The sequence below is a fragment of the Oryzias latipes genome, chromosome 17 (assembly GCF_002234675.1).
Source record: "Oryzias latipes chromosome 17, ASM223467v1".
In the NCBI taxonomy this organism is placed as follows: domain Eukaryota; kingdom Metazoa; phylum Chordata; class Actinopteri; order Beloniformes; family Adrianichthyidae; genus Oryzias; species Oryzias latipes.
The window spans coordinates 18,502,110-18,516,931 of NC_019875.2; the positions used below are offsets into that span (position 1 = coordinate 18,502,110).

General features: G+C 42.1%; 1 protein-coding gene across 2 annotated transcripts in view; it reads left to right on the top strand.

The window, feature by feature from the left end:
• LOC101165672 (polymeric immunoglobulin receptor) overlaps nucleotides 1-11,186 on the top strand; it is a 33,832-nt gene extending 22,646 nt beyond the window's left edge. The window contains exons 11-12 of one of the 2 annotated variants that reach the window (XM_023965467.1): nucleotides 1,403-1,517; nucleotides 8,954-11,186. In XM_023965467.1, the coding sequence (XP_023821235.1) occupies nucleotides 1,403-1,494 (92 nt within the window). In that variant the 3' untranslated portion in view covers nucleotides 1,495-1,517; nucleotides 8,954-11,186. The remainder of the gene's footprint in view (nucleotides 1-1,402; nucleotides 1,518-8,953) is intronic. The other variant, XM_023965466.1, reaches the window with a different exon arrangement.
• The last annotated feature ends 3,636 nt before the right edge of the window (nucleotides 11,187-14,822 follow it).

The window sequence follows — 14,822 nt, forward strand, 5'->3', positions numbered from 1 at the left end:
TGCCTGTTGGTTCGTGCTGTAACCGTTCTGAGATACAGAAACATTAATAAAGAGCTGTTTGACAACCGCCCGCCTAAGGAGCTTCCTTGCAGCTACTACAATACTTAAGTTAACGAGGTCTTGGTCTCAGGTCTACGCAGTACACGGCAGGCTCATTCAGTAACAAAAAAATAAATTAAATCGATATGAAACTCACGTAAACTATGTTTTTCATAAGTATAACTTACTTTGTCATTCCTCATGGTGGAAATTCTGTCTTCTGACACATTTCTATCCCTTAAAAAGGAATAAAGAGGCTCCCGCTGATTCTCCATCTTTTCCCACAGGTCATCAAGACGAGAATGAAATGTCCCGCGAGAAGATGACGTTTTACTGTAAACAACTATGTCGTTATTACGAGAAAGTATGTCGTTATAACGTGATAGGTTTCTCGTAATAACGAGATAAGTTTCTCGTTATTACGAGAAACGTATCACGTTATAACGAGATACTTTCTCGTTATTACGAGAAGCTGTTCCAAAAAATATTTTTCGCAGTGGCAGCTCAGAGCTTCCGTACATATAGACATTTATTCACTTTTTGAAAGTTTATTGATTTTTACAGAATGGTGTTTTACAGAGTTTGTGCTTTGACGGTCCCTTGGCAGCCGGCTCGCTGTTCTTTCTGCATTCATTGCTTGAAGCCAACACTTCTGATTAAAAGGCAAAAAAATTATCTTTTTTCTTTAGAAACGCATTTGTAGTTAACTTTGTGTTAATACAAAAGGATAGAGATACTTGGTGACACATTGGAACGTTTATTAGTTATTGAGGCCGGAAGTCCGAATCTGTGACGATCTAACTTTCAGCCCAAGATTTGCTCCCCAATGAGGATCACCTGAAAGCTATTGCAGAAGCTCCAGCACCAAGCAACGCCACTACCCTACACTCATTCATGGGACTTACTGCATGGTATTCAAATTTTGTGAAAAATTATGCATCCCTGGTGGAGCCAGGTACAGAGCCTGATACATACCTCCCTTCTTAAATACACAGTGAAAATTCTGTCATAAGAAAGTCACTGCTTGCCGTGCAGCACGTTAAGTCTCCGGCAGAAGATCACTATGGACGACTGGAGTGTTTCACCCCGTGAGTCTCCTCCTGCTCCGTAGTCCCCCCCCCCCTCCTTGGCACATGCTCCTCATGGAGTCAGCAGGCTTAAAAGCCATGCCCCCCCCCCCCCCCCCCCATTGCACAGTTTGCAGGAGAGCATGACATAGTCGCTGCTTTCTGTTTTTGTAATAAAATCTCTCTCTATTCTACATCAGGGGTGTTCACACTTTTATATATATAAAAGTGTGAACACCCCTGATGTAGAATATCGAGCCAGTGCACAAAAATAATGCCGCTGACTGTCTCTCCAGATTGCCTCTTCCTTCAGTGGAGAAAGCAGAACCAGTGGTGGCGCCTGAGCAGTTGGCTCTCATGGATAAAGAACAAACAGCCCTCACAGTGAAAGACTTTACTGCAGCGTGTCAGGTATGTCCAGAACTGACTGCCCTAAGAGAGCAGATGAAGCAAGGATGGGCTAAAACAGCCTGCAATGCTCCAACCTTACTTTGCTGTTAGAGATGAACTATCAGTGTAAGAGGTAGTAGTTTAATCTGTTGGCACCGTTGGAAATGGAATTGGACCAAGGGCACTGCCAGATCGAGTTCCTGTGACGGAAACAGAGGTGGTGAGTACCCATGGGAATCTTCGAAGGGAGACATCCACCTGGCGGTAGAGGGGTGAGTATTGTGAGCATACTCCACCCACACCAGGAACTTGGACCAGTCCGCACTATTTTGGGCAGCCAGATACCTGAGAGTAGCTTCCAGCTCCTGGTTGTCCCTCTCCGACTAGCCATTGGACTGAGGGTGGTATCCTCATGAGAGACTAACCGTGGTTCCGAGGGCGGAGCAGAATGTCTTCCACATCTGTGAGATGAATTGAGGACCGCGGTCCAAAACAATGTCCGAGGGAATGCCATGATGGCGGAATACTTGATTGACCAGAATATTGGCGGTCTCACTAGCGGTGGGTAGCTGGGGAAGGGGAATGAATTGGACATATTTAGAGAAACGATCTATGATGGTAAAAATAACGGTATTGCCTGGAGAAGGTGATAATCCCGTCACAAAGTCCACAGCTATGTGAGACCAAGGGCAACCAGGAGTGGGCAGAGGAAGCAGATGACCAGTGGGTGGAGAATTGGATGCTTTGGAGCGAGCACAGGTGGTACAGGTCGCAAAATATTCGCGAATATATTTTTCCATGGTGGGCCAAAAAAAAAAAAAAAAAAAAAAAAAAAAGAGTCTCTTGAGGAGATCGACAGTTCTACATACCCCTCCATGGCAGGCAATTCGGGACGTATGCCCCCAAGTGTGGACGTCAAACCTAAGAGAGGTGGGTACAAAAAGAGTTCCTGGGGGACATTGTAATTGATCAGGTTCCTCACATTGGGCCTGTTGGACCCTGGTTTCAATGTCCCAGGTGAGGTTACCCACAAAACAGGAGTCTGGAATAATGGTGGATTTGGTGGTGGTTTCAGAGGTGTTGTATTTTCTGGAGAGTACATCGGGCTTGATGTTACGGCTTCCGCCGCAGAGCTCTTTGATGTATGCCGGCATTTGGGCAACTGGCTGGTCTGTTGACAGACAGCTGATATTGTAGTTTAGGGTCGAATAGGAATAATAATATTCAGGACTTGTCTTTTATTAACTTTAGCAGTCAGTTGCTTTACATTCGAAGGCTATAAGGATACATGCTAACTGACTAGCCGATCATTTATCCTGTTATTAATTTACGTCATAGATTTACAGCAGATACCTTCACATTTCTGCCTGTGTGTGTCTCATTACATTGCATTGAAGACACGGAGGATGTTTAGAGAACAGATTTATTTATTTCAAAAAGCACAAAAGCATCCATCGTATTCACGTTCATTCACATGATGATGATCTGGTACGCCCTCAGTCATCTTGCTGCAAAAGCCGCTTCCTGCCGCTACTTCCGTGTCTCTGTGAGCATTCGATAGGGGTAAAAATAAAAGCAAGAATGGTCGATCTGTTATTGTTTCGATGAAAATCTGAAAAATATTATATTAAGCTGGCTGCTTCGCCTAAAGCACTTACCTTTAGCTCGTAGCATAACAACAACAGCAGTACGTCACGTTTCCCAGCATGCTTTGCTGCAAATCATTGGCCAATCATTGGTCTTGTTGTTAGACCTTGGTCACAGGGACACGGTGGTATTCATTGAGACAGTAATAAAGTGATCTTTTTTGTTTTTCATGTTCCTTTTTTGAACGAATATGGGTCACAGAGACACGGAAGTTACCGCTGAAAGCGGCTTAGTTTTGCCGGCGTACAGAGGGCATATCCGCGTGAATGACTTATGACGTGAATAATTATTGCGTTCGAACGGATTAATTATTGCGTTCGAACGACATAATTATTGCGTTCGCACAAGTTAATCATTTCGAGGGAACGGAATAGTATTTTGAGGGAACGCAATAGTATCTTGTGGGAACGGAATAGTATTCCGTGCGAACGACATAATAACCTGTGGGAACAAGATATTAATCTGTGGGAACAAGATATCTTTTTATATCTTAATGTCAGGACATGGGCTCCGTAAAATTCAACTAAAAGCTAAATTAAAAAGGTAGGTCTTAAGCCTTCCTTTAAAAACATGAACAGTCACTGCGGCCCTGAGGCTCTCTGGGAGGCTGTTCCACAGGCGAAGTCCGTAAAAACTGAATGAGGCCTCGCCTTATTTTTTACTTCTAACTTTTGGAATAACCAAAAGGCCTGTATCAGAGGACCTGAGGGTCCGCGAGGGCTCATACTTTAAAATCATGTCAGATAAATATGAAGGCCCGAGACCATAAAAACATTTGTAAACCAATAAAAGAACTTTAAAATCAATTCTAAAATGCACAGGGAGGCAATGCAGCAATCTTAAAACCGGTGTAATGTGTTCCCGCTCCCTGGTCCTCGTCAACACGCGTGCCGCTGAATTTTGCAGCAGTTGAAGATTTGCTATTGTTGTTCTGGGAAGACCAGAGACCAGGGCATTACAGTAATCTAATCTGCTGGTAATAAAATCATGCAGCAGTACCTCTGTACTGGCAAGAGAGAGAAATGAGCGGACTCTGGCTATATTTTTTAGATGATAAAATCCTGTTTTTGTGATTTTCAATTTGTGGGATAAAATTCATCTCGGAGTCAAAAATGACACCTAGGTTACTCACACACTGAGAAGTTTTGTAATTCTTTAGTTTAGATAAAACTATCTCTCTCTTGTCTTCAGAACCGATCACTAACACTAACACTTAATGTCTAAAATGCATTTTAAGAGTGTGTTGACCGACTCTTCATCATCAAGAGACATAGCGATGTAGAGTTGAGTGTCATCAGCGTAGCTATGAAAACAAACGCCATGCCTCCTGATGACGTACCCCAGTGGCAGCATATATAGATTAAAAAGTAGTGGGCCTAAAATTGAACCTTGGGGGACCCCACAGTTGATGTCAAAGACCTTGGAGGAGCAAGTATCCATAATTATGTAAAAACTTCGATCTGTGAGATAGGAATAAAACCACTTTAGTACGGTACCAGAGATGCCCAAACCTCTCAGCCTGTTGAGTAAAATACTGTGATCTACAGTGTCAAATGCAGCACTGAGAACCAGTAGTACCAGAACTAAGAGTTTCTGACAATCCAGATTACATCTAATTTCATTTACTATTTTAACAAGGACCGTCTCATTGCTGTGGTTTGTCCTAAAACCAGATTGATATTTTTCAAATGTTATTTCTATTTAAAAACTCATTAAATTGGATTAAAACAGTGAAGCCATTCTTCTAATGCGAGTTTTATAGCAAGAAGTTCTGATTCCCGACATCATAATTTTTCTCTGCGAAGGAGAGTTTGCGGGAGAAAAAGACACATGGCTTGAGTTTTCCACAGGTTTCTTCAGGTTGGGAGAGAACGGCCCCTACTCCAGGGTCGGAGGCGTCAACTTCAACAATGAATTGTTTTTGAACATCAGGTTGGATGAGTATTGAGGCAGAGACAAAAAGTTCTTTGAGCTTAGCAAAAGCGTTATTAGCTGCAGGATTCCAAGCATAGGTTCTGTTGATCGAGATGAGTTGAGTGAGGGGTGCGGCTATACTTCTGTAATTGCGGAAGGAGCGTCTATAAAAATTGGCGAAACCCAGGAATTGTTGTTGTTTTTTGCACGTCTCCGGGATCTCCCAAGTAGTGACAGCTTCTATCTTTGACGGGTCAGGTCGGATGCTACCTGCCTCAATGATATACCCCAGAAAGGGGACGGTAGACACATGGAATTCACATTTTTCGGACATGACAAATAACTAATTTTCGAGTTGAGTGTTCGTGTTGAGCAAGGATATTAGAGTAGACGAGGATATCGTCTAAATCAGGGGTCGGGAACCTATGGCTCGCGAGCCATATATGGCTCTTTTGATGGTCACATGTGGCTCGCAGACAAATCTTTAATTTACTTTTTTTTTCATTAGACCAGTCCTTTTCGGGCGCGATGCGATGCCAGAGGCGCGCAGTAGTAGCGGTGCTTGGAGAAAAAACTATCAGTTTACTATTATCTATTATTTCACAGAGTTTGTACCACCCAGAAACCTGTGAATTGTCGTGCCTAAAACGGCACGCTCTCGTCTCTGAGAAAGAGCGCGCAGTTGCGGGGACGGGATGTGTGAGGAAGAAGGCATAGGGTGGGGGTGAGGGGTTGTGGGGACAGGCAGCAGGTGAATCGCGCAGGGATTGTAAAAACGTAAAACCCAATGCCCGTCACTCACTGCAGTGTGTGAGTGTGTGTTTGGCTCCGCGTCTGCATGTGGGGACAGGCAGCAGGTGAATCGCGCAGGGATTGTAAAAACGTAAAACCCAATGCCCGTCACTCACTGCAGTGTGTGAGTGTGTGTTTGGCTCCGCGTCTGCATGTGAGCAGTCTTTGTCACATCTACAGAACATTCAGACCAACCTAAGATCACGTTTAAAGTCTCAACGCCTGCATGAAGCAGAAACTCACCACGTATCAACCAGACTAGACAATCAGCAAAACTACCACGAGAAATACTCATCATTTATTAGCAACAGAATAACAATGTTATTAAAAAGAATCCACAGACTTATTGTACTTTAAAAATGTTGAAATTACATCAAATGCACACATTCACTTGTATATTTAGTTTTAAAAATATTGTCGCAGACTGAGTTTAACTTGGCTGTTGGGCCGCGTTAAAAGTTCTGGGGTTCATTGAACGCATCAAGCAGAGATCTGATTGGCTCTCAGTTCTGTCGCTCAGCCTGTTGTTAGGTAATTTGGACCAATGGGGTTCAGTTATGGGCCGAAAAAGGAAAATGGGAGGGCTGGAGCGGGAGCAGGGGAATATAAAGTTGGGAGAAACGCTCTCTCTCGGCTCGGCAGGAGAGATTCAGGAGTTGATGAATTAGTTGTATGGCGTTTGTTGCGGTCTACAGTAACCAGAATAAAGGACTTTAAAAGAGGTTAAGTCTCCGTGCATCAGTGTGGGAAAGAGACACTACATTATTGTATGGCTCTTTCGAAATTACATTTAAAAATATGTGGCGTTTATGGCTCTCTCGGCCAAAAAGGTTCCCGACCCCTGGTCTAGATAAACAAAGACGAAGCGGTTGAGTAAATCACGGAGGAGCTAATTAACAAGTCTTTGGAATACCGCAGGAGTGTTAGTGAGTCGGAAGGGCATAACGAGGTACTCATAGGGAACCAAAGGTGTGTTGAAAACCGTTTTCCACTCATTGCCTTCTCGGATACGAACCAGGTGATAGGCGTTGCGGAGATAAAGCTTAGAAAAATTTGAGCCTCTTGGACAGAACCAAAAACAGAATTCATGAGTGGAAGAGAATACTTGTCCTTAACGGTAATTTGGTTCAATTCACGATAATCAATGCAGGGTCTTAAGGACATGTCTTTCTTTTCAACGAAGAAAAATCCTGCACCGACTGGGGAGGATGAGGGACGGATGTGACCTGAGGAGAGAGCTTCCTGTATGTAGTTCTCCATGGCAGTTTTTTCGGGACCGGACAGATAAAATAATTTACCCTTAGGAAGAGTAGCGCCACTAAGGAGTTCAATAGAACAGTCATAGGGCCTATGGGGAGGTAAAGCACTGGCTTTAGCCTTACAAAACACAGTCTTAAGATCATGGTAACAAGGAGGTACTTTGGAAAGATCTATGCTTTCCCCTATATTGGAGACAGAAGAGGAGGAGAAGTGTTACTTGAAGTTACACCTGTAACTTAAATCTGTTACATGCAGATTTCTTGAGTTATTGTTATTAAAATGTTTGTTTGAGAATATCTGAGTTAGAGAAGTAATGTGGGGACACAAAAAAATCTTATTTCATTTCAAAGTTTCAGTGTTTCTATTACAGGTCTTTTAAGCTCTTAAACAAGGGGGGAAATATGTTGTATATTCAATTGCTGCACCACGACACTAGAGGGCGCATTGCATGACTGACTGGGATTTCTGTATGTTATGTTGTGAAGAAGAGAGCGGGAAAGCATTCTGAGTCACGTCCTGATTTCTGTTAAACCTGAGGAACTTTTACAAGCATACAACAGTAGTGAAATACATGACGTACAAGAACGTTGGCCATTTCCAAAGCAGTGGGTAGCTGGGGCAGAGGAATAAAGTGAGCAGATCTGGAGAACCAATCAATAACAGTAAGAATGACCGTGCTGCCATGGGATGGAGGCAGACCATCGACAAGCCAGAGGGAGGAGAGTTGGAGGACTTGAATGAAGCACAAGAGGAGCAAGCTGCGACGTATTCACGGACGTCCTTCTCCATAGATAGCCATAAAAAATACTTCGGGAGCAAGTGAAGTGTCCTGTGGACACCGGCATGGCAGGAAACTTGAGACGCACAGTATGTCCCCAGATTTGGACATCAGACCTTAGAGAAGAGGGAACAAAGTTCCATTGGGGCAAGGTGCGTGATTTGGTTCCTCACCTTGGGCTTGAAGTACCCTGGTCTCAATCTCCCAAGTGAAAGGTAGGATGGTGGAATCGGTAGGTCCATCAGTAGAGGTAAATTGGTGAGAAAGAGCATTCGGTTGAACGATACGACAGCCAGGTCTGTAGTTGATAGTGAAGTTGAATCTGTCAAAAAAGAGGCACCAACGGGCTTGTCGTGAGTTTAGTCTTTTAGCTGAACGTAGGTATGCCAGGTTCTTATGATCCGTCCAGACGATGAAAGGTTGAACCGCCCCCTCCAGCCAATGATGCCATTCCTTCAAGGCAAGTTTTCTTTTTTCTTTTTTTAAACTTGTCCTGTCCAACAGCTGGGCAGACAGATGAGAGCTGAACGCCTCTTGTATTGGACATATTTTACTTTAACAACAGGGGTTATGAATCTTCAGACAGACCAGAGGTTGCCTGAATAAACCCCTTTTGTAATTGAGGCCAAACTTTATTCATTCTAATCATATTTGAAAATCTTTTGTGTTGGACCGGACGGAAAAGGAAAGGAGGGAAGAAGAGAGAGAAATGTTAGAGAGGGGGGATAGGAGGGGGGGGGATAAAACCATGAAGTAGCATAAATCAACAAGTTGCTGAATGTTTATCATTACGGTAAGATACAGATGTAATAAAAATCTCAAAGGGCGGGGCCTGTCCACACACACACATTCAAATTTTACAAACATACCTGCTAGCTGCAAAAATTTCCACATGTCAACATGTACACAAAACAGGTAGTGTTCACACATGCATACTTATGCCTTCAAACCAACTAGTGTGAAATACTTCATTCAATCACGCAAACTGTTAGTGCAAAGGTGAGCTAACACCTGTGCTCAATTGAGTGTTTATGTTCTTCTAAAATGGATGGTGGAATGTGAAAAGAAGGAGGGAGAGTGCCCACCCATCCCCACACCAAGACCCCCGCCGCAGCAGCAGTGGCAGCCAGAACCCCCCAACGCCACATGGCAGCAGGCAGAGAACAACTGCCCCCCGGGAGATCACATCCGCCACCCAGCTCGGGAGCAGACCGCTGCAGGAGATTCAACATTTTCTACGACTATTCCACGTATGGACATATGTCCAACGCATATACCACAGATGTTTATATAGCGCATACAGCACACAGATCCCTATTGAATTGCATATAAAGCAATAGAATCTTGCATGCTTCATGTTCTTCGTTCATCTCCATGTTCGTTGCATGGTTTATTCGTATTTCTTCTGTGGTTTTAATGTGGTTCGTTCAAGGTAAATCTATGAAAATTTCATGTAAAGAACAAAACTTTTCTCACTTTTTCCATATATGTTCACGTATGACCAATTTTTATCCAAGCAATATATGCAAAAGATATGTAGCGGCTGTGTAACAATATATTAAAATTACCTATATTTGTGTCATATTTGATTCACTCATTTCTGAGACCCCTATCTCATGATCAAAACTGCAGTTGGAAACCCATTTTTTCTGTTCCTGTCCTGTAGTTCATCATCATTCCATTGGGGGCAGTAGAAACGTTTCCTGCTCATTTCAAAATGGCTGCTTCCATAAAGCTTTTGGCGGGAAAAGTTCAGCTCATTTAAAAAACTATGGTGAGAATAACCCATCTGTAGTTATTCAATATTTACTATGTTGAGTTCAAAATTAATTGGTAATTAATTCTTTATAAATGTTAAAAATGTGTGGATCAAATTTGAGTCAGTGGGTAAATACGGTGCTGTGTTTCTGAACACTTATGTCAATATTTTTACATCTTAAACTTAACATCGTTTTGGGTAAAATCAAATCATTTAAATGTAACATAATGATTTAGCAAAATTGTTTGCAGGTTTTATGAAAAGGTTTGAAAAAAAATCATAAAATTTCCTTTCAATTTTATGATGTAGTGGGCTTTAGAGGGTTAACTATTTTAACTATTTACCCAAAAAAGGGACATTGGATGCATGCACATATTCCAATTTTTAAATAACATAAAAAAATATATCAATAAAAAAACATTTCTTGCTGCAACTATGTTTTAGATACTCATTTTTTCAAGACTTTGTTAAACAAAGCAAGGGGGGCACTGGCTCAGGTGGTTGAGCAGGTCGTCCAATGATCCAAGGGTCGGCAGTTTGATCCCCACTTGCCCCCAGTCAACTGTCGTTCTGTCCTTGGGCAAGACACGTCACCCTCTCTGCCTCCAGTGTGGCTCCACTGGTGTGAGAATATGTGTGAATGTCCCGGTGATGGTCAGGAGGGGCTGGCAGCCACGCCTCTGTAAATCTGCCCCAGGGCAGCTGTGACTACATAAGTGGTTACCATCACCAAGAATAAATGAGGAATGAGCGTCTGGAAAGCCGCAGATGAATCCAATCTATTATAAGGGCTCTAGCACGTAGTGCAAGGATCCCACTGAACTTTTAGTGTTTAATTTTTATTATTATTTTCATTCTTCCGACAAAAGAGTCGCCTTTTTGAGGCCTTTAACAAACCTGAAAACTCCAAATTTTGAATTTGCATCAGAAGTTGCAAAACATTTCGTATTTAATGGGAGACTGTTATGGGTGCACAACCGTATTTAGCTTCGTGAAACATCAGACGAATCTAGTATGTAAACGCAACATACGAACATATATTCAGATAACATCGCTAACAGGTAATCTAAACTCTCTAAATGACTTTAAATCCCTAAATCTGTTGAATTCTTCCTCATTTGTGTCGATTTGGAACAACAGCTAAAGGGACAATGCATCTTCTTCTGCGTTGCTCTCAGTAGAAATTACTGACAAATGCACCCACAGCGCCCTCTAGAGGTTGTTAGTGGGAAAATAACAAACGCATAAGTTTATTTCTCGATAAAAAAGAAAAAAACGTTACAAATAAGTCGATCCCCCGCCCAACTATTCAATTCAATTCGATTCAATTTTATTTATAAAGCCCAAATTCACAACAACAGTCGTCTCGATGGGCTTCACATCGGTAATTGAAAAAGTAAAACATAAAATCAAAAGTATCATAAATACATAATATTCAATAGGAAAGTACTAAATTGAACTAACAAACTGACTAAGCCAAACTGGACATCCCTGCCCTTAGACCCTCCTTGACGGTAAGGAAAAACTCCTGAAAAAACGTTTCCGGAAAAAACAAAGAAACCTCAGGGGGGCTCACATGAAACAGGGATCCTCCCCCAGGATGGACAGGCGATTTACCAGAACTCCTAGAAAAGAATTAACTTATCTTAATCTACAACTACATGTTTAAAGTCCAGCAGACGAGCTTCATCCAGACGGATTTGGGGGGACAGTCAGGGGCGCGAGTCGAGCCGGAGACAGGATCCACAGCCAGGTGTAGAAGCAGTGGTAGAGGCGAGCCAGAGACGAGGTACATGGTCAGGTACAGGAGCACGGATGAGCCAACTAGAATCTGGAAGCACTCCCACTCCCCAGGAGGAGAACTCATATAACATTGTATATAACAAAGTTTAGGGATCATGTGATCATCAAGTGATAACTGCAGTACTGTATTCATGGACTTTTTTAGCCTTTGTTCAAAAAAGAAAATAATGGTATGAGCCAAGGAAAAGCTGATCGTAAAAGAGCTACTAAACTATTGAAAAAGTTGACTTAAAAAAATGTGTTTATTATTACCAATACCAACTCAAATATAATGCAGTTTTTGCCTTGGGAGATATAGAGAATAGTTTTCTTCTTACAAATGAATGCAACGGTGCGGTAGAAGTATTATGGTTTGGACCTTTTTTGGTGTATTTTGTTTGTTATGGGTTTGTTTTTTATTATTAAAGGAAGAATGCACATAAAATAAATACATTTGATAATTTTGTGACATTTTGTTGATAATGTTTGTTTCTTCTATTCTCATTAAATACATTTGCTTGATATGTAACTGTTTTTAGATTTATTCTTGTATGTTTTGCTTGCTGTTTTTTTTTTCTTTTTTTCATTTACTTTGTTACCTTGAAGGATACTGGATAGCATAGGAGGTCCACAAACTGCTCCTCTGCCTTCGCGGTGTCCGAGGGGAAGTGAAGTCGGGAGCTCCTGCTGAAACCCAGGAGGTTGAAGGCATGGACGGGCCTCGACCGGCTCAGGCCGTCCAGGTTTCAGACCCATGGTCTTGTTGGTGAGAGTCAAAGTCCATATTCGGTCATGATTCGGGAGCTTCACAAACCGGGCCCATAAATTTTTCTGAATACCTGGTAAAAGTAGGAGATGAAGCTCGTAAAGTCGTACCCATTTGATTACCCCAACTAACTGAAGACAGTGACAAGCTTACGGGCAAGTATTTTGGACTCTGCAGTCTTCAAAAGGGACATGGAGGTTGGACACCAGGAAGGCCACCAACTGAAGTCGGAACTTAACCTGAGCGTGAGGACATTGAAGGAAGAGATCAGTCAAGCAGGAGATGATTGTGAATAGGAGAGAGTTCAGCACACGCGGGTTAAACAATGCAGCCGACTCTGGCAGGAGTCCAACGTTAGTCAGGGGTGTTTGCGTGGAGCACATGAGTTGACGGAAAAAAAAAAAAAGATTTATCTTAACTGAAGCAGACAATTAAGTTAGATTAATGTAAAAAAAAGTTTCTCTACAACATCCATATGTGGTCTTATCACCCTCTCACGGGGGAAAATGCATCACTGAGCTTCTTCATCCACTAAATCATCTTCAAACGGAGATGCTGCTTCACCTCTCTGAAAACAAACTGACCCTCAACTAAACCTGCTCCAGACCAGGTTATGTTCAGAGCATGAATTGCTATGGGACCTAAGCATACCCTGAAACATACCTCTGTTTTTGGAACCGAAAGCTGAGGTCATCCGCTTCCTAGCATCCTTTGATCATAGACCAAATCTTCTCAAACCAGACGGCTTACATCCAAACCATACAGGCTCCCATCTTTTTGGGAAGAACATAGAACTGCTGCACCTCTCCTTCCAGCTGACGGTTCAACCAAAGCACACACGTTCCTTCTATCTATACCCTTTATTCCAGTACACATCACTAGCAGAGATCTCAAACGTCCACATTCAAAGTCACACATTCCTTCTGTTAGATGGTCATCACCTGTCTGCTGGGGTGTCTTCTGTTGTTGACTTAAACGATATATAACTCCAGAAGTGGCAGAAAACTTTATTGACATTTTAAAACAAACCCCCGCTCAGATTTTACTTTTGTCCTGCCATTCTCTGATTGATAATTTTAATGAAAGACTGAAGTCTGCCATCAATTCAGCAGCTCCGCTAAAATGCAAAAACTGAATCCAAAGATGCCTCGGAGGAACGGACCTATTTCAAATCTGAAGCTAATTTGAAGGAGAGCGAAGAGAAAATTTAATTCATTAATTTTCTACCGTTTTATCTCTTTCGGGGTCATGGGGCTGCCGGAGCCTATCCCGGCCACTTGTTGGAAAAGGCAGTGGACACTCGGGACAGGTCGCCAGACTGTCGCTGCGCTAGAAAAAAAACAACAAAAAAACAAATTCAACAGTCGACTATGACTTTTTAAAGGATCAGCTAAAAATCTACAACTATGCTGTCAGCGGCACGAGTTCTGACAAGAACCAGGTGGCAGAAAAACCTTTCACCCATTTTAATATAGCTGCATTAGCTTCATGTGCGACCCCACGGTCGTCTGGCACCGGCCTCTTCGTTGTCCCTAAGGTGAGGACCAAAACCCACAGTGATGCCTCCTTCCACCAATACGGTCCTCGCCTGTGGAACAGCCCGCCACCTCCACAGAGTCTAGAGGTTTTTAAGAAGAGGCTAAAGACCCTCCTTTTTAATCTGGCTTTTGCATGACTTTTGTAATTGCTTTATTATTTTACACATCATCTATTTTTTTCTATTTTTTTTTAATTTATCTATTTTCCTTACTTCATAAAGTCTTTACGTACATAAGGACTATTATTGTTATTTTTATTATTGCACTCATGATGTTTAAGGTAATGTTTTAATAATTTTAATATCTTTTTAATAATGTATTTATTGATTGTACTTTTATAATTACTATTACTGTTATATGTTATTTTTTCTTCTTATTTTGTTTTATTTTATTTTTTAACTTTCATTTATATTCTGATGCTGTTACGCCAGTGATTCTTGATCCATTGTTCTGGGGCACTACCGCCTTTGCCTGTAGAGGGTGCTGTTGCTGCGGTGCTCGTTCTCATTGGGCCGGCTGGGGTCCCGCTCTGTGGTCTAATAGCCGTAGAGTGGGCCCTGAGCTGCGGTGTTGGGCGGGCGCCGTGGTAATGACCCTCGTGGTCGGGCTGGGCCTTGGAATGAATGGATCCCCGTTATACCGTTTCCTCACAGCAGAACCAAGCCAGACTGTTTCTTTAATCTGCAGTTCCTCATTTTTGTTCAGGGTTATATTGGGGGAACTGGGTGAGTGGAGGGAGGAATCTGGTGAGGGGGGTGCCAATTTTGTATCACAGTCCTGTGTTTTTTGTTGTAGCTAATTTTCATATTTTATGGCTATTTTATTTCTCTTTTATGTAGAGCAATTTGTGTTTTCGATCGAAATGAAAGGCGCTTAACAATTAAATAAAGTTTGAGTTCATTTTGGAGCCAGATTTTAGCTCAGGCAAGGAAAACAAAGATATACACCGATCTATTTGTCTGCAAATTGACGTCAGTTTGAAAGAAAAAATACTCATAAATATAAATTTAGCTTCATTTTTCTTTATTTTTGTCCTCCATTAACCAAAAGATGCAAAAAGACATGATAAAAACAAATTTTTTTGTCAGAG